The sequence below is a fragment of the Nipponia nippon genome, unplaced genomic scaffold (assembly GCF_047370975.1).
Source record: "Nipponia nippon isolate SJK-2023a ecotype South Korea unplaced genomic scaffold, ASM4737097v1 scaffold_5, whole genome shotgun sequence".
Taxonomy (NCBI): Eukaryota; Metazoa; Chordata; class Aves; order Pelecaniformes; family Threskiornithidae; genus Nipponia; species Nipponia nippon.
The window spans coordinates 65,918,427-65,938,566 of NW_028262369.1; the positions used below are offsets into that span (position 1 = coordinate 65,918,427).

Here is a 20,140-nt window from a genome sequence, read left to right on the forward strand (position 1 = left end):
GTGTTAGATTAAAAATCTGAGGAAGAGAATCCTCTGCTTCCCTGCCAAACCAGACAGACCACTGCAGTGGGAGCTGGTTGTCTTACTGGCTGTGAATATTTTGTCCTGGGCTACCATTAACATTGCTTGCAGCTGTGTATGATTTGCTGATTCACTGGATGACTATTTCTCAGTTCCTTTGTTGGGATTTTTCTCTTACTGGTAATATAGTTACTTTTAGTCTTTGAAACAGTAGGGAAAAGCCACTTGGTTCCTCATAATGACTTAACTCCTTCCCAGGTTTACACTGGGGTATGTGTTATGAAGAGCTTCCTAAAGAAGAAATGAATGCCATAGTTGCTTTAATGCAGTCCCTCTCCTAGTGAAGGACTGACTAAAAAAGTAGTTTTGTTCATGTTATGCAAAATATATTAAAGGTCTGACAGAAATGAAAGCTTTTCTGTTGTCTTCGTTGTACTCTGGAGCAAGTCCTAGCAGCACAAATCTCACCTTCAACTTTCTTTCTAATCTGACTGATGTGAATGCCTTTTTTTTTTCCTCTTTTTTTTTGGCTCAGAGTTAAAAGCTGCTAAGAGACAGCAGAATATTTTGTGTCAGCCAGAAATTCTCGATTTCAAAGTACAGCTCTAGCTTATGAAAGAAACCAAGAAGTTTTTCTATACATTAAAATTTAAGCTCCTAGAAACCATTTCCATAAGATGGGGCTCAGATACTTTACCTTTGCCATTACTGGAAAATATCAGAAGCACAAGATGCATATATCATACATATATAACATACAAGATGTTTTTCCATTCAAGTTATGTGTGTTATGCTATATTTGCTTTGTTGTTCCTCTGACCTAAGGAACAAGTCACTGAGTCAGCTGACACCACTGAGTCCTTTTCAAGCAAAATCCACTATGGTTAGCCATGTGCAGTTCCAGCAGGTATTTGTATGTAATTTTGTTTATTTTACTTTTAAAAATAACTGCTTTCCTTTAATTTTTCTGTTTATTTGGGGCTTCCTTTTAGACAGTAAAGTTGTTTGTTTGTTTTTAAGCAGCGAGGCATTTGTAAGAATTTTTAGCAAGTATTCTCACCATGATATACGGTAAAGCTGTATAGGACACATAAATCGAAATCTTTATAAAGTAACATATGCATTTAACCAGAAGCCCACGAAATCCAGAGGCGTTCTTTCCATTTCATGGATAAGTTTAACCCAGGTGTGGGTTTATAGTACAGAGTTTATATTATGTCATGTATATGAATGAACTATATTTATTTTATAAAGTATTATTTCTGAATATTCTAATATCCAGTGGTCAGGTACATATTTATTAGTGTCACTCTATCTATTAGCTAAGAGAAGAAGACTGCTGTTTGGTAGTTTCTCCGTATATTACATTTTACTGTGATTCAGAGCTTGATCCAGCTTGAAAAAAGACATCTTTCAATTAATTTCAATGGATTTTACACCTGACTCAGCTTTTTATTTTCCGTAATGTTTTATACTAGCAAGTGTTTTAATGGAAAACTTGGTACCTTAAGTAGCTTACAACTACGTTTCCTTTTCTCTGAACACTGCTTTGGCTAGAAATATATAGCTTTTTGTGATAAAAATACATTGGGACAGTTTGTGTGCAGTGCAGCAGTTTCTCCATTTTTGCTAATCCTCATTTTCATAGCTGAAAGAACAGAGGAAGAACTCTCTGAGCAAGTGTAATAATTTCTAACAGGCTGTAATCCAGATCTTTACACGGAGCCTCGCTGAAAGGAATAACCGTGCAGAGCCCCATTATGTTCAGTTCTGCTCATGCTGGAGTAGCTGGTCAGGCTGGAGTAACGCTGTTCAGCGCTGAGGCTTTTCGCAGTGCTTGCCTTAGGATGCTTACTGAACGCAGGCAGCAGACCCCAGTCTGAGCTATGGGACCGAGCCCAGTCGGTACTGGATTGGGCTTTTAAACTCAGTAAGAAACCATTTTATATATATATATATATATATAAAGATATATATACAGACACATATTTATATATATATAAAAAGGTGGTTTTATATATATAAAGAAAACATTGTAAATTACTCTGTATTAGTCATATTCTGTACTCTGGTCCTCAGCTGTAACTTCTTGTTCACATACCAGGTTATGCAACAGCCTGCAAAGAAATGTTACACATTTTGTCTTAATTCCTCCATTCAGAGAGCATTTTTTTTTAATTTTTGTTTTTTAGGAAATATCCCTGCCACCTCCGAAACCAAGCAGAAGGAAGAGGAATGATCAGGGTGTAACTCCTCAAAAACACAGCTCCAAGAAAAGGTAATACAAGCAAAGCTGCAGAAGATGGTCACATTCTTAGTGTGCGGTGGGCGATGTTGAGTTACCAGAGTTTAGGGAAAGACTGCTTTTATGGCTCCAGTAAATGTAGTCTGCGACTACAAAGATCACCTTTCCCTTTTCAGTTCAGAAACAATGACTGGAAATGACTTGAAATACATGTTCTCCCTAAAAGCATTTGTAGTAATTTGCCAAAAAGTCTCCATCAAGATAAATAATTTTGGTTGGAGCTGACATCCGGTTTATTACAGGAATATTTTGTAATAAAACCCCCACTATATGAGCCAATATTTGTCTGTCTCTGAATTCTGCAAGATTACAGGAGGCCTGCTCCTCCTGCGCTCAGACGTGGTTTCTCTCTGTGGTTAACTAGCCGTGGGGGAGATTCTCAAAGATGAAGTTTTGAAAATCCTTCTAGTGACAGATGATAAACAAGCCTTCTCCTGCCCCAGGTCATCTCCCCTGTGAGATTCAGCTTTTGTCTCCTGCCTCCTTCAGGAGCGGCCTTTACTGTAGGGGTTGGCAAGCGTTTAATCGGATGGGGTCCTCAATGGCCTGTGTATCCACAGACAAAGACTGCACCCCATCCGTACGGTTGCGTGGCAGGGGCACGACCTTGAGAGCGTGTTGCCTTCCGCAGGGACTGGTGTCCTTTTCACTTGAGTGAGGACTCAAATTAAATGGGTCAAAAGCCCATGGTGCCCCTGTTCCTCTCCATCTGCCTCAATTACGCAAACTTGTAGTTTTCTCTCAATTTCTTCCCTTGGGCAAAATAACGCAAATATTTTTTTCCTTGAGGAAAGGGGGATCCACCCTCAAAAAGAGAGGTACAAATAAGAAGATGCCAGTAGGACTGCATTTGTCCTGTGGCATCCCAGTTAACGCTGTCCGCAGCCTGGTCCCTGTCCTGGGCAGAAACCGCCGGTGCTGCGCCGCCGGGAGGGATGGCCAGCGGAGGCTGCTCGCTCTATTGACTCTGCTTGGACTACGGCCCAGTCTGAGCTCTTGTGTACAGAACGCCATCGCTTCAGCCTAATCCTCAACCAACTTCACCACCTCCTCTTCAGTTCAGGGCTGATAAACACCCCAAATCTCAGGCTGGCCTTTCACTTTCTGTCTCGATTATTCCCCCTTCTTTAGCTGAACACCGCTGACCTTTTGATAGTGCAACATGGCTCAGCTGTTGCTCGGGAAGTTATCCTCCCTGCCTGTGTTTTTCTGCCTCAATAATTACTGCGGGGCGGGGGCAAGTTTATGTTGTTGTTTTAAGCGTTTACGTAATTTTATTTGTATATAATTCTAGGCACAATGTCAGCGAAGGGGTGATGCCAGTGGCTGCGGAAAGCACTACAGGTAATAATTTAATTCTTTATGCCGCAATAGGTGTTTGGCACTTCCCGGGAGCGGGAAGCACTATGAAGGTTGAGTTATTCGCTTGCTTAGGGTCCACGAACGCTCCCCAAACGCTATTTTTAAACCAAGCGTCCAGCCGGCGGCCCCGCGCGGGTGCGGATCTGCCACCCGCAGCCTCCGCGCAGCAGGTAAGTAGCCCGACTCTTTCCCGCCCTGCCCGGAGCCCCCTCCCGCCCTCCGGTCGCTGGCGGCGCCGGCCTGGCCCGGCCGCCCGGGGGGCGCGGAGGCGGCGCCGGGCGGGCGGGTGCGCGGCCCCCCCGCGGCGGGGGGCGGCTCCCTCCCTCCCTCCCCGCTGCGCCCCTGCGCGGCGGCGGCGGCGCGGCGCGGCACGGCCCGGCCGGGGGGGGGCGGCCCAGGGTGCGCGGAGCCGCCGCCCGCAGCAGCCGCGGCGGCAGGAGGCGGCGGCGGGAGGGGGCTGCGATGCGCCCGGCTGAGCGCCCCCCCGGAGCCGCCCCCGGGCGAGGTGAGTCAGCGCGGCCCCGCGGAGCGCGGGGGGCCGGGCCGGCAGCCAGGCCCGCGGCAGGCCGCCCGGCCGGGGGCCGCCGCCTCCCCTGCCCGCGCTCCACGGGGCGCCGGCAGCGGGCGGGCCCGGCCGCGGGCCGGCGGGGACCGACCCGGGGCTCGCTGCGGCGCCGCGGGCCGCGCCGCGGGGCCGCCGGCGGACGAGGCGGCCGGCGGGCCGGCTGTGGCGCACCTCGCCGCGGCCGGTGGCAGCCGGGCAGCCGGTGAGGCCGTGCCCCCCCGATCTCTGACCCGGCGCCGGCTCCAGCTCCCTCCCAGCGGGGGCGGCGGGCCTGGTCCCCGCAGCCGCCCGGGATGCTGCCGTTGGGCCCTTGCCTCAGCCTTTTCCTTCCCTCCTTAACGGCTGCTCCGTGCAGCTTTCCCTCCTCGGAGGTGTTTCCTGCCTGCGCCGCGCTGGAGCCGGTCAGCTGCTCCTCAGCTGAGCCGGGTGGTGGGTGCGCGCTGGCTTCGCTCTTGTTGAGGTCCCCTGACGTTAATTGTGGCTAAGCCGTGACCTCATTGGGATGCCGACCCTCATCTCCAGAAGCTCAGCGTTGTGGTTGAAGTGTAAGCACCGTATGCGCGACCGAGCCATCCCACGCCAAATGCCCCGTGCCCTCCTACGAGACCACTGGCGACAGCGTCGGGGTCCCCGGAGGTGGCTGCTGGCTGGGCCGTGGCCTGTGGGAACTCCCGCACAGGCATCCCCGGGTTTGTCCCTGCTGCCCGCGTCTGGGCGTGGTGTTACGTGTAGCTGTCACTCAGTTTCTGAACCCTTAAATCCTTAAAATACAATAATTTTTAGTAAGCAGGTTGTCAGTTGCTCCTCTGTTTATCAGAACAAGGATAGGAATAGATGCTTGTTCAAGAAATCAGTGCTGGAGGTACCATAGGTGTTATGGATGCCTGTTATATCCTAAGTTAGATGGAGTTTAAAACCCATATTTGATCAGCAGCTCTAAAGTTTTAGCAGCAGGCTCTTTTAAAATGTTGTGTTAATGAAAAATGCAGTCTTGAAGAGTGATAAACCTGGAGTTTAGGGGAGAGGAGAGTTGCTGTCTGAACATGACATTGAAGTATTTCATTAAAAACTCGCTCAAAACATTATCACCTTACTAAGATATATAGGGCCTAGTTGTCTGCTATATTTAGTAATGTCCAAGAAAAAAGATTGTAAAATGCTAGTTTTTTAGCTTTTTCTTTTTTATTTGTTTCCCTGGATATAAATAGTGGGCAAAGGCGACATTTATTTTATTGTTTGTGCTCTCTGAGGACCCACTGGGGAACAGGGGAAAAGAAAACAATCCTCTTTTTAAGGATGGTGTTTGTTATAGCAGTCATAAACCCAGTAAAAATCCTAAGCAGTTTCGGAAGAAAAAAAAAACAGGTGGAGTGAGAATATGAGAATATGAGAACAAAAGCTGATGATGCAAGGAGCTAATGTGAGGAAGCTGTGGTTGATCGCTAATGTAGCTGGTGCTAGGGCACAACTTACACGCAACCTGAAATTCATCTTAATCTTCAGCTACAGCCCAATGGGCCTGAATTCGTATAGCAGTGCGGGAGAGCGTGAACCGGTGACGTGGTCCGGCCGCCGTAGCGGCGGCTGGTCCCCGAGGCTGGGTGTTGCCTGGCAGGCCTCTCCGTTTTGAAGCGGACCGCTGCTCTTGCCGCTGCTGGACTTGGTGGTGCAGCTGGGTGCCTGCATCCCTCCCCAGCGCTGGAAGCAGCTGTGCTTGTGGAGTACTTCAGCTCTGACTCTGGGCACTTGCCTGGTCCGTAGTTGAAGGCACGCTTGTTAATTTACCGTCATTAATGAAGTGTAAACCTTGGCAGCGTAGATGCGTAGTTGGTAAATTAAGAACTGGTTAAAAAAATTGGAGTCTAATACTGACTAAAAATAAACTGGTTAAAAAATAGTCTACTAAGACACCTTAATTTGCACATATTAAATGGAAAACATGATTGGAAAGCAGGAGTCCTAAGATGTGAGTTTAATGGTTTTTCTTTAACAGATGAGGATTTGATAGTGTTCTTGTCTTCTTTAATGTTAATACTACCACTATTGTATCAACTTAGCAACTTCAGGCCTATTATAAAGTGCATTAAACCTATTATAAACCTGATCTTGACATACTTCAGACATACTGTAGTCTCGCAATCTAATTGACTAAATGTGTCAAAGTATGTGGGGTTTTATATGCATATTGAATGAAGCAGAAAAACCTATAGACCAAAACATTAAGTAAGTGCATGCCAAGGAACACAAAATAAGGCAATTTTAAGAGTTAAGTGTTTTAGAACGAGGTGGTTTCACTTCATGGAAACCCTAATTATGGTGGTTAATGTTACGACACTAATGTCTCGCTTCAGATTTGAAATAAATATATTTCCCAGCACCGAGTTAATTCGCTAAATGTGATTTATTCCTGATTTTATAAATTCCGAGTAAGGTGTCCGTGCTGGGGCCTCACAGAAGGACTGCTTGCCTTTAGAGCGCCGGGGATGGTGATGTGGGCAGGTGGGTCAGCCTGCCCTGAGTTGGCCTGTATGGCTTGGCAGGGGACAGCCCCTCCAAGGGCTCCGCCTGGAGGTTGGCAAACCTAGGAGAGGTTTGGGAACGTGATGCAGGAGTAAATGAAGTCTATGCACTCCTCTGTCATGATGTGAGTTGTCTGCATAACATTCTCCTTTTTGGCATGGACGCAGGCGACAGCACCAGGCTGTTCCTTAGAGGTGAAACTTGCTTGGAAATGGAAAACATAGTCTATTATTCATGTTTATTACAGCGATGCCTTGTAGGCCTGCTGGATGCAGGGCTCAATTCTGAGGGATGCCGCACAGATACTGCAGCAGAAAGCCTTTGATCCAATGGTTTTGTAGTTTAGACCGATGAGACACGGCGGGCTGAGGAGGAGGTAGTGTGCATGAGCAATATGATGGGTGCGCTCGTGGCAGTTTCACCGGCCGGGGGATGAGTGAGGTGAGCTTTCTTTGGAAGATGGATAATTTTTTAAGTCTACTTCTCTAGCACAGACCTCTTCTAAATCAAACAATAATTAGTGACTTAAAGGTTTATTCATGAAACATGTTTACTATTAGCAGATCCTAAAATGTTCGTATGAAAACTTGATGTGGAATTCCATGTGTTTGCTACCAAGTCAGTTTGCTAGTCAGTGAAAGTCTGAAAGGGGTAAAATAAGATGTGATGCCGTGTTGGCTGCCTTTGATTTATCCACACAATGCAAACAGCCAGCTAGTCTGCTCCGTTCTTACAGCTGCATGTTGCTTGAGAGATTAATTAATGATTCCTGTTTTGAAATTCTACTCTTAGAATATGTTTTCTGAGAATGTATAAATACAAATCTTCTGTGGTGATTTTGCTAGGTATTTAACAGGTTAAGCTGCTGTTGATCATTTTCACTGTCTTCTGATGAACTGTCCTGTGGGTTTTTTTTTTTTGTTTGTTTGTTTTTTACATTCAGTATACATCCAAACCCTGACTTTGAGGCTCTTCTTTGTGAGTCTTAATTATACTTTAATTCCCAAAGCCTAGTGAATGGAATATATATGCTGAATTAAACTTCATTTAAAAACAGCTGTACTCCTTCACCCCAAATCTAACTTCCTGTTGGTCTGCAAATGAAGTTTTAATGCCTTGTGCTCTAAGTGCCATGATATTTTCCCTGAGAGGTTTAGAGATTTGCTACCCCAGTCTGATCTGTTGATTGGCTTTTTTTTTTTTTTTTCCTCCTGAGATACAGTGCAAAGCAAGTGTTTTGGGAAGAGTGACTCCAAGGGGAGATCTGAGTTTTTAGTATACTATATTATTTTCCTTATTATCATTTTCCTTTGTTTTATAAGGAACTTCTTGTAATTTCAGGTTGTCTTGAATAGATTAGTTTTTTATCCTTTCTGATCTTGAAATCCTCTTAATTATTAGGAGAGCTAGAGTAAATGAGGATTGATTTTAAAAAATAAAAAAGGCAAGAATGCCAAGAAGCTACTTAACTAAATGTAGAATACCCATATTTGCCTCTTTCCACCTAGCTGCCAAAGAGCCTCGTTACAGTCATTAAAATGACCGTTGCATTGTCATCACTGAATTCCTTGGGACAAGTGGTTTTTTCTCTGTTCCTCAGATAGTTGCTCAAAGGTACAAGTCTGCAGGAAAGTTCCTGTACCTGTTTGCAGAAGATGACTGGATGAAAGACGTGTCATAGATGTAAGGGTTTGAAAAGTGGATTTTGACTTGCTGGAGGAATAGATACAAACCAGGCAGCAGCAATCTGTATCAGGAAACTTAGAAAAAATAATAGACTCTAGTACTTAGAGAAGAAAATCCGGTCTATGCAAGGCTTGAAGGAAGAACAGTCTTGTGGTTAACAAGTATATTCTTTGTATCTGAAAAGAAGCGCACGCACTCGTCCATAAGCAGGCTCAGCACGAGTGCTCTTGCAGAATCACCCCCAGTCCGAGAAGGCTGGGTTGGCCGCAAGCTTCCTGTGCAGCTGTGGGCAAGGGCTTGGGCTCCTGGGCCTGTAGGGTAGGATCATGGGTTGGGGGGAAGCGGGCGGTTCAGAGTTTCATGAAGTCGTTTTCAGTTGTAGCCATGTCGGGTTGATGGGATGATGAGGGAACAAAGGCGCGGTTCTCTCTTCCGAGTTCTGTAGTGGTTTGGAAACATAAGCCTGTGAGAAGACAAAAGCTTGTTTGTCTGTCGGAGGACCAAGGTGCTTTCTTGTGACGTACATCTGCTGTGCTGTCCGCTTGCGACGCCTCTTCCCTTTCCCTTTGCGGGGCCTCCTCAGAATCTCTGCAGAAGTTTCTTCCAATCTGCCTGTTAGGGCTTTGTTGTCTGTTTGTGCACTTAACTACGTTTAGGGAAGATAGCTTCAAAACTGTTACTCCTGTTTTTCCGAGTGATGTTACTACTCTGCAACCCCTCTGGTCTCGCTTGACCTGGCTGGACTGATGACATTCAACAGGCCTCTACCAAAATTTTATGCTCTGTTCTGCCTCAAACAAGTTAAAATTTATATTCGTGCGGAAATCCATTCTGTTTACTCTCTGAACCTTTCTTCCTCGCTCCTGTTCTCTGTTGTTCATTTTAAACTTGCTGGTAGTGCTGTCTTCTATCCTCCTACTGTCTTGTGGCTCAGAAAAAGTTTTTGCAAAGTGAAGATGCAGTATTTGAAGGCTATGGTTAAAATAACGAGTAGATAACTAGTCTCTTCTCACTTAAAAGTACATTGGTTTTTGATTTGCTGCACATTCAATCCCTGACTGGCATGGCTTTTTTGTCAGTAGAAGGAAAGCCCTGTAGATTATTACATTTTTTTGTAGATCATTTGGTAACGATACCACTTTGATGGTTTCCTCACTTTCAGTAATTTATTTTTAGAATTTAAAAAATTGCTAAATAAAATCACTTTCAAAAACCTGACTCCTAAACAAACTAGTGATCAAAACATTAAAGAATGCCATATGGCTCCTACCAGTCTTGATGCTGTTACATTTTTAAAGAGTATATTCTGTGTTATTAATAATATTCAATGAAACACTCTCAGGGTGGGAAAATATTTACTGAAATTATTATGAAATATACTTTCCATAGCATTCTTACCCAAGATGTTCTAGTCAGAATACTAGGAGTGTATCTTTTGGATTAATCCTTGCACACAGTGGGTTAGAAGAAGATGGATGCTGGGGCAGATATAAGTTATGGAGGGGCGGAGAAGATGCAGCAACTCAAGTGTTTAAAGATTGGCCTTATGACAATTTTTAATATACCCACTATTCATATAATGTACAAAATTGAAGTCCCATTCCAATAGAAAAGGGAAACTGAATTAAAAAAGACTGAATACTAATTGCTCTAAAAGCCTTTGGTATAATTTACATGAAATCAGAGCTCGTGGTTCAGAGCTCATATGTAGGTACAAGGAATATGGCTGCGTTGTTTAAATCAGGATAATTTCAATTCATACTTGCAAAGAAGTTGTCCTAATATCAAAGTGGTTAAAATGTGAGTTCTATCTTATGTCATGGGGGTAGGGTAGGGGAGGAAATTTACTCTCCAAAATTAAATGCTTTTAAGCTCTGATACAGCTAGTAAGCAAGTTGCTGTAAATAGATGAGCATATACTGGTTTTGGTAGGACGCAGGAATAACGCTGAAACCTCAGTTATGTCCCCTTGACATAAGTGGGGCCCTGCACAAGTTCTGGAGTCTTTGTTGTCAAAGCAAGGGGAGGCGTAAGGAAAATAAAAGCACAGATGATGACTGATCTAATTTACTCATTAGAAGGACTTGTTTTGTGGATATAGAAGCCAAAAATGAGTGAACGTATGAGCAAAAAACCCACAGTCCTTCCAGCTGTCAGGTGGAAGTGACTGACTGAACTGAAAATTGCAGGAGCTAACTAGACAGCTGCTTGTTTTTGTTTCACGTGGCTTTTGATGGTAGCAGGTAAGAGCAAGAAAATGTGTTTTCACATTTGACTGTTCTAACAACTTAATTAGGACTTTTTCTAATCTTTTGACACTAGAAGTACTTTTTTTTTTTTTAAATAGGATTGTCTCTGAAGAAACTGGAGAAAAAAGCAGTCTGTGTGTAGGTGCTGGCATCATTTTGATTAACTTCTGACCTTGAATACATGAATATTTAAGGTTCCAAGATTTTTATGCAACCTTTTCTCCCTAAGTGAAACCAGAGATCCTTGTAGATAGTATCCCGTAGAAATGACATTTCAAAGTGAAAAACACACACAAACCTCATGAGTGTTTGGGGCCTTAATGGTGGTATTTTTAGACTTGTCTGTCACTGAACTGTGTAAGGTTTAGATTATTTCAATGGACTGTTGTTTTTAGAAGTATCCATGGCTTGTTCTGTCAGCTGTTATGTGTATGTTGGATCAGTAAGGTCAATTAATTTAACATACTTGTGAATGTTAGAGTCTGTTTTCTGTTATTAGCCCTGTATCGGTTTGCAAATCCATTGTCAGTATTTAAATGAATTCTGAATTATAATTAAATAATTTAAAGGCACTGGATATATCAATGCATGACTAATTTTAAGGGGATGATACTGTGCTTTCACTTGAGTTTTGAAAGACTGCAATTTCATTGGAGGTCTTCTAGTGGGAATAAAGTGCAGACCTGCAAAAAAAATACTTTGAATTCCTAGAGAAGATATTCCCAGTCATAAATTGAGTGCTCCTGGAGAAATTTCAGGTTCTTCTGGAATAAAATGCTCTTTTCAAACGTTGATCCTTGAAAAGGTTCCTGTGTGATAGTAACACTAATTGAAACGCCAAAGGGATTAAAAAACCAAAATCTCTATTAAATGTTTAACTTTCTCATAATGAACATGAGCTAATCTTCCTAGGTTAAATTTACAGGTATTAATATTGCAAAAATAGTTGCCTAATATAATGATTTTGAGCTGATAGCCTGCTGGCAGAGCTTTTTTTTATTCCTTGAAAGGACAGCTTCTGTTAGCTAGCCTAGCTTATTAGAATGGCTTGTTGTTTTTAAATGTGAAAGCTGGTTGGTCAAATCTATGTCTAAGTAGTGGTGCATTTATTTTTAAGTGTTGCTTGTCAGTTTTGCAGTCCTTTACTTCTGCAAAGGTTAAGTGTGCGCAGCTGTAGTAGAGTTATCTCCCAATCCACCTTTTTCTTCAATTTCAGAATTTGACTTGAAGGGATCATTGTAGGGCCTACACTCATTTTCTGTCCCTGTGTTTCTTTGCTCCCAGGTCTTAGATGCCTTTGAGGTTGTTATCCTAATTTTGAGGGTCCCTTGTTTTAATCTTAAAGCCCCATCCTAATCTCCACCTCTCTTCCCATTCAGCCTAGAAGCTCAAGCGTCCCACCAATTTCTGCTGTGGTTGTGGAGTGCTTAGAAAACCACGTTTCAAGAGGAGATTGATGAACCTTTTGAAGGCCATCATGAGGCTTCAGATAATAATTTGTTTTGATAATTAAAAAAAACCCCATATATATGCGGCTGCATTATTTAATTATGAAATCATGGCTATCCTTTGGTATAGTAGGAAATACTGGAAATAAAGCAGTTAGCCTTGGGGGAGAAAAGGCAACTCGAAAGAAAAGACTTGCAAATGCTAGCACTTAATTGCCACAGTAACTTTGAATATATAAATTATTCTCTGTCCTAACCATGAAAGATGTTTTATTGCACAATATTAAAGCTGCTGTTGGGAGAACTTCACAGAACTGGTCATAAAACACATTTTTATTGATGCTACTGCGTACCAGTAGTCTAGACAAATGGTCTTCCCCACCCTGGTATTGTATTTATTGCTCAGGAATGTCACTTAGAAAGAAGCCATCTTTGTCCTTGATGACTGGCATTGCAGGTCTGTTCCCGTGTTGCACCTTAACCACGTTATGTTTTATTTGTTCGCAGGGTAGACCTAGTTCCTTGAGAGCGCACCAGATATTGGATTCTTGTGGTAAACCATGGCAGCTGATGATAAGGTTGCCATTCTAACTGATGATGAAGAAGAACAGAAGAGAAAGTACGTGCTTGCTGATCCTTTCAATGGCATTTCCAAGGATCAAGAGTTGCCACCCCAGAATGAATCCCCTTCGATGGAGACAACTGCTGTCCCAGATGAAGAGCTAGATTGGTTAGAGAAGCACTGCGTCAAAATAAACAATGATCTTCTGATCTCAAAGGTCTTTTATTTTTTCTTTTATTCTGCATATGGCTCTCTCTACCCCCTGCTGCCTGTGTATTACAAGCAGCTGGGTATGTCACCCAGTCAGAGTGGACTTCTGGTGGGCATCAGGTACTTTATCGAGTTTTGCAGTGCTCCCTTCTGGGGAGTGGTGGCAGATCGCTTCAAGAAAGGGAAGATTGTCCTCCTCTTTTCGCTTTTATGCTGGGTTTTATTTAACCTGGGGATTGGATTTGTTAGACCAGCCACCTTAAGATGCGTACCAAAGGGCCTTCCCCCAGCACATCCCACCAACGCAAGCAGCCTTTTAACAACTGTTTCGCAAAATGCCTCGATGTCTTCTCCGCTAACCACAGTGAGTACTGCATCCCCGAAAGTTCGTGGGAAGAGAGACCTGCTCACTTCCAGTCCAGTCACTTTGGAAACAACAGGGACAGCTAATCCTGAAATAACATTCCTGTTACCTACGCAGAGCAAAGATGTGGAGTTTGTCTTGGAAAACAGCACCCATTTTATTTTGAAAAACACCACCATTAGCCCAGTCTCACCAGGGAATGCAACTCCGAGTACCACCCCAGCTGCTATCACCACAAAGCCGATGCCTTCTGACCAAGCTGTGCTCGTTTATGATCAGCAAGAAGTAGAAGCCATCTTTCTACTCATTTTGCTGGTTGTCATAATAGGAGAATTTTTCAGTGCTTCCTCTGTTACTATTGTGGACACCGTAACACTGCAGTACCTCGGCAAACACAGGGACCGGTATGGATTGCAGCGTATGTGGGGGTCTCTAGGCTGGGGATTGGCCATGCTCTCCGTGGGAATTGGCATTGACTATACCCATACAGAAGTTAGCATTGAAGGTCAAGGATGTAAAGCTCCCGAGTACAAGAACTACAGGATAGTTTTCATCGTTTTTGGTGTTCTGATGACAATGGCATTAATTGTGGCCACCCAGTTTCGATTTCATTATGCGCACTTCAAACAAGACGAAAATAAGAGAAAAGAGGTAGAAATCTCACAGGTGGACAGAAATGCCTCCAATGAATCCTCCGATAACACTCCTACCAGTATGAGCCAGTCGCAGTCTTTCAGTTTTTGGGACCTCATAAAACTGCTGTGTAGTATCCAGTACGGCTCAGTGCTCTTCGTGGCGTGGTTCATGGGGTTTGGATATGGCTTTGTGTTCACCTTTCTTTACTGGCACTTGGAAGACCTGAATGGCACCACCACTCTCTTTGGAGTTTGTTCTGTGCTTAGTCACGTGTCTGAGCTGACTGCCTACTTCTTCAGCCACAAATTGATTGAATTGGTTGGTCATATCAGGTAAGATGTTAGCAATCATTAGAGCGCTATACAAAAAATGTTGAATTTCAGGCTTAGCCTTATGTTACAAAGTGAAATTCAAGTTAATCCTTTTATTTTAAAATTTCAAGTCCTGCTCAGTTATGTAGCGTGCCTGATGGAATTTTTTAATTATTATTTTAGGAGTTGAATATGCTCTGAAATGCTTCCTTTGCATTTTAGTTGTGTGTTAGTATGTGCATTATGCCTGGCATCGTAACCTTTTGCAGACAGTTCCAGAAGACATCCTAGTTCACTGATGCAAAGCTCTGTTAGAGATCTTTACAAATCGCTACCCACTCAAGGATTGTCTCTTTTGACATATAAATACCATTAATTTTACAGTTTTTTTCCTGATGAGTAGCAGCATTCTGGAAACCTGCTTTAGCCTGTTTCTCCTTGCGGGGTAGTTCTTTGCCCCCAGAGTAGCCTGGAAAGGGGTCACTTGCATGCTGAGAGGGGAGGAGGATGAGATGAAGAAGCGAGGTGAGCACCTCCTGTGCACATGCCCTCATAATCTGGGTGTTGGCAGAATGAGGTTGCAGCCTGGTAGCGTCACTTGCTAGTTCAGTTCCTTGCTCTCTTCCGTTAGTTGCAGCTGCGTGTGCTAGCTACTGAAGTGGCTGGCGGTGCAGGGCTTCTCCCGTAGTTTTTGCCTTGTGTAAGTGAAACTGATTACTGCCAGCATGTTAGTGAACATTGTTTTCCTCTAAATTCACAACTGACTTAATTTCTGCATATTCTAAATCCCTTCACTCTTCTTCAAAAAAGCTCAGGGGAGGAGAGATAGGGAGGAATCTGAGTTAATGAAGTCGTAAAGGGTTTTTTTATATTTACTCGGGTACTCTGCGCAACTGAGCACAGAGCTCTGTGTACTGTTAGCATCATGCCTTTTCCAAATGTCCTGTTTATAATCATGCAGTCATTGAGGTGTAAGTATTTTTTAAGCTGTCTGCACTGTTCTTTTTGTGCATTCTGTTCTGTGGTTTTGCTCTTTGTTTTTTTGTTTTGCTTTTATTGGAATGAATTTTTTGATTCATTTGATCTCTACTAAAATGTTTGAGATGCTTAGCACGGTAATTTGAGAGATTACTTAAAAGATGGGGGGTTGACATCCTTTAAACTGACGAGGATCTCTTTACTTTGAGTCAGTCTTTTAATCTCTGAATTTGGCAATAATTAGTATGAGAAAATACGGCACCTTGCATGCAAAGACTGGAGGAAGGATATGATGATGGAGGAGTGGTGAGAACAGATCACAGTCTTGATAGCTAAAGATAGCTTGGGTATGCTCTGTCAATGTATATTGTTATAGTACAAAATTCAAGCTTAGACTTCAAATAGAGAAAGAACGAAAAACAAAAGAATGGTAGGCTTCAATGGTAGATGAAATAGTAGGGGAGAGGAGGATTGGCCAGTAAAAGGAAAGATGTCGTACAGGATTAACTCCTCTTTTTTTTTTTTTTTTTTGATTTTGCACTATTAAGACTATGAAGCCAAGATTGGATCAAGATTAAGTTGTTAAAACACTAGCTCCTGTTTGCAACGAAACAACATTCTTTACAGCTACACCTGGGAAATGCGTAATAGTCATATTTTAATGTTATCTAATGCTTACTTGTATTTAGTCATCACAGTTTATGAGATGTCTCCTTCTGGTTGCCTTTCTTCTTGTACTTTTTGAACTTTGTATAATGCATGGTTTGTTCAAGAAGAGGCAAACTTTTTTTTTTTTTTAAAGAGGAATGTATAGGAGTTCATAGCTCATATTCTTCAATAGTTCTGTATATGTCTGCTGCCTTATAGTACAGATATTGTTTCTCCCATTAATAAGAACCAATAGCCTCCAACTATATATCCTTCTTGGAACTGTCTTAGCCCAGATATTTTATATCTTTTAGATATTTTATATCTTTTTTTTTTTTTTTAAATAGCTGAAAATTCCTTGTTTACTGTTTTGGCATAAAAGCAGTTATATGTTCATGGGAATTCTGGTGTAAGGTCTTGCATGAAATAAGACAGAAGTACCTCTTAATCCACAGCCAGCAGTGAATATTTCGCAGGGTATTTCACAGTTAGAGGGAAGGTGGCTTGACATCTCTTTTTGGTAAGATGACTTCAGTGCTGAGGTTGTTCCACCTTCTGTTAACTTCTGGCACTAATGTTGTTAATTTTTTTTTTTTTTACAAGGGTATTTGCACTCTTTCTTCTGTGTTGTTAGACTCCTAGATGCAGACAGTCTTTTTGCAGTATTTATTTGAACCTTATCATTGAATCTTTCCTTCCTGTCCTAATTCTTTGAAGACAGGCATAAATACCAGAATTGCTTGCACTGTCACAGTAGCAGGAAAAAATGCTGTTGACTGTCCTCTGTGGAAGTACAAGAAAACAGGCTTTACAGCCTTGTCAGATAGAAGCTCAGTTTTCCTTTTCTAGCCTTGTAAAGCTTTCTGTTTCTACCATTGTAGGTGTTGGCATATAAGATCCTTACAACATTTTGAAACCTATTCTGTTTTCACAGGTTTTTTTTAATTAATACTCAAATTATTGTTCAAGCGTTTTAAGCATGACCATAATAAACGTGCTGATTAAAATGCCTGATTTCTGACTTCATTAGCTTTACTGTTCATACACATGTGCACTGCATGTGTGCATATGTTATACATGCTGCTAGTGTTTCTAACATTGTATATTAGCAGGCCATTAGATGAATCTGGAGTAATGACAGTGATCGGTGCAGCTAGAATGCTGTTCTATGATTTACAAGGGGAGGGAATATTGCAGATGTTAGAAGGGTATTTTTTGCCTTGCGTCCTCCAGCCACGTTCTGAGAGATGACAGAGCAGATTTTCATTTAAAAGTAAATTAAAGATTTAAAAAAGTAATCAGAAAGTGTGGTGAAGGCCGTAAGTTCTTTGAGAGGATATTGCGATGGAAAAGCGTACAAAACTGGCTATCAAATATTCAGACACCATGGTTGAATTGTATCCTGTGTAGAAGCACTCATAACTGACATTGAGTTTAGGAAGATGATGTTAACCTCTGAAAATAACTTCCTACTTGAGGTTAAGCTTGAATGTGTTTGTCTGACCATCATTCCAGCATGTGAGTTTTTATAGGAAGCGGAGACTGGTGGTCATGGCTGTAAACAGCTTAGTCTCCTTAACATAAATATAGATTCAATGTTTTAAATGTTTAGCCTGTAAACTGAATATGGTGTCTCTGTGGATACTGCATATAGGGTTCATAAGGAACATATTTACATTATCCATTTAGGTCTGATAAAGAGCCTAAGTGATTATTATAAAAACATTTTTTAAAAGAATCTGTAAATACACAGAAGTTCTCGTGTGACGTACCCCTCCAGAAGCATAATTATAGAAATCTTCGTGAACTGTAATTTACCTGAAACTCTGTACATAGTCCAACAAATTAAAAGGTAGAACCTGACTAAATTGCTGCTCTTAAACTCTGAATCCAAATCTTTCTGCAAGTGTAACATGGCAGAGAAGCACAGGTAGCGGAGTGTGTTAGTGATGATAGAAAAACTATGAAGCAGTAGGAGACTTCTTCACAGCTCTGGTCTGGCCGTGATAGGGAACAGCTGAGATGGGAAGAAAGTTCTTGGTGCACAGGTGAAGTTTTTGCTAGACAAAAGTGAAATTAAGTGGGCAAGAACTGGCCCTAAGCAGAGCTGGGCGCATCTGTACTGCTGATGAGGAAAAACAAGTATATGGTGAGGTGATTCCTTTGTATTCCCAAGAGTGTGCATCACCCTGGGCCTTACTAGCGGGGGGAATGAGGAAAGGAGCCTGCAGACCTTGTATGTTTGCTTACCTTTTGTGGCAAATGTGTCCTAATACACTTCAGAAATGTGACCGTACATAAGAATTACATTAAGTTGTGGCTACTAAAGGAACTAAGTTGTTTGTTTGGAACAGAAGGCATTAATTAAAGGGGGAGATGAAATTTATGACGCGTGGTGCAAAGAACAAGTTTGTTCTTTTTATTTTATAATACTGAACTTTTTCATGGCTTTCCATGTTTTCTTCGATGAATACTTGGGCTTGTGTTGCCTAAAGGCAGCTTAAACCAGCTATTCGTGGACATGCATCTGGACATGTATCTGGAAGCAACACAGCTTGGTCTGATGTGTGATTTGGGGGGGGGAACTTCCTGCAAGCTTACCCAACTTGTGGAAAGTAAAATATGTTGTCTTCTGCAAATCCACGTTGTTGGGAAACCCACAGACCTCTCTTTACAATTTTGAATGTTTTTTGATATCGCTGACATGATGAAAACTATGGTACTGGTATTTTAGCTGTCAACATTCAGAGACCTCAAATGTTAACAAGATACTGCATTTTTATGATTGCATCTCACTCTAGATTTTTCAGTGGCTATGTACCGTTTAATTAAATCTCTGTGTGCTTTTGTAGAATAACTAACTAAAAATGCAGCACAGAGAATAATGAGCCTTTCCACAGTGTCTGTGCTTACACCTTATCAATTGCATTTATTTCACATGTGCCAAACTGGGGGTCAACCAAGAACCCATATTTGGACAATAAATAATAAAATAATATAATAATAAAATAATAAAACCCTTGTCCCTGAAAAAAAATCTTTAAAGGTTGCAGTAGCATCTTCTCTCTAGCTAAAAACATGTTTTGAATTAAGTCTGTTTCCAAAGATTCATCTAAAAATAAGAGAAAGATAGCTGGATGAATAAGCACCCCAGAGGTAAGCTAAGCTAACTCTGAAAAATGGAAGGGAAAAGTCATCAGGTTTAACATGCAATGGGAAATGCACTGCACAAATAGTCTTTGTGCTTCATTGTTTAAAAACTGTTACAAGAGCTTTTTTTCTGTTTGTTCTGAGATGCAGCATCTGCTGCTTTTCAACAGGATGGTTAAGTTTTATCCTGAGGCATGTTGTTATAAACCATATTGCTTCTGTGGGATGTGTTTTTCGAGTAGTTCTGAGCAGTTTGCAGATACTGGGACTATAAACTTATATTAATTGGGGCAAAATTAATTCATCTAATACAAACCTGCCCCAGGCTTACATTAAAATGGAAGAATGAATCTCTGAATGATTAGAAAAGAAGATTGTTTGGAAAGGATGCTGAATGTGGTTAGAAACGGTCTCTCTGAAGTACAGTCCTGTGTAGAGCGTGGCATGGAACTACAGAGCTTAGTTAAAAGCTCAGTGGATCTGCTGTCCCTTGGATTTTTTTTTTTTTTCCCCCATTAGGATTTTGAAGAGAGTCTTAACTTTAGCCTTGGTTTGAATATGTGTTTGGAGTGGGCAAGAGGAGAGTTTATGTTTGGGTGCAGGACTTAAAGAACGTATTTTGTGTTGAGCAAATGTTTTAGGCTGGCAAACTGTTTGTACATGTGCAAATGATTTCTGAAGCAGCAAGGTATGTTCTAACATACAAAAAAAGGGAAGTGCAAACTATCCTAACTTCTCTTTTCCTTACTTCCTTTAGAGTGCTTTATATTGGTCTTGCCTGTAATACAGCTCGATACATTTACATCTCGTATCTGGAAAATGCCTGGACTGTTCTTCCGATGGAAGTACTTCAAGGTAAGACAGTGCAGTAATGCCCTTCCAGTATAAGACCAGGTGCTTACATTGATCTTGTTTTCAAGTGAACTGTGATTAAGTAAAAATCTGGTCTTTCTCTGTTTTTTTGACCACAAATATTTCAGAATACCCAGGTTCATAAAACATTACTGTTTATCTTGGGAAATACTTGACGTCAAAAGGGTGGGTTTGCATTTGATTGTGCACAGTTCTCTGTTTATTCAAACAGAACTGTGCGAGACCAACACACCCTTTAACCAAACAAAGAGA

General features: G+C 42.0%; 1 protein-coding gene across 3 annotated transcripts in view; it reads left to right on the forward strand.

The window, feature by feature from the left end:
• The first annotated feature begins 2,213 nt into the window (after positions 1 to 2,213).
• Positions 2,214 to 20,140, forward strand: part of MFSD6 (major facilitator superfamily domain containing 6) — a 30,588-nt gene continuing 12,661 nt past the window's right edge. For 2 of the 3 annotated variants that reach the window (XM_087731696.1, XM_087731698.1), the window contains exons 1-3: positions 4,056 to 4,193; positions 12,664 to 14,260; positions 19,773 to 19,870. In XM_087731696.1, the coding sequence (XP_087587822.1) occupies positions 12,717 to 14,260; positions 19,773 to 19,870 (1,642 nt within the window). In that variant the 5' untranslated portion in view covers positions 4,056 to 4,193; positions 12,664 to 12,716. Of the gene's footprint in view, positions 2,300 to 3,620; positions 3,671 to 4,055; positions 4,194 to 12,663; positions 14,261 to 19,772; positions 19,871 to 20,140 lie in introns of those variants that run through there. The other variant, XM_087731697.1, reaches the window with a different exon arrangement.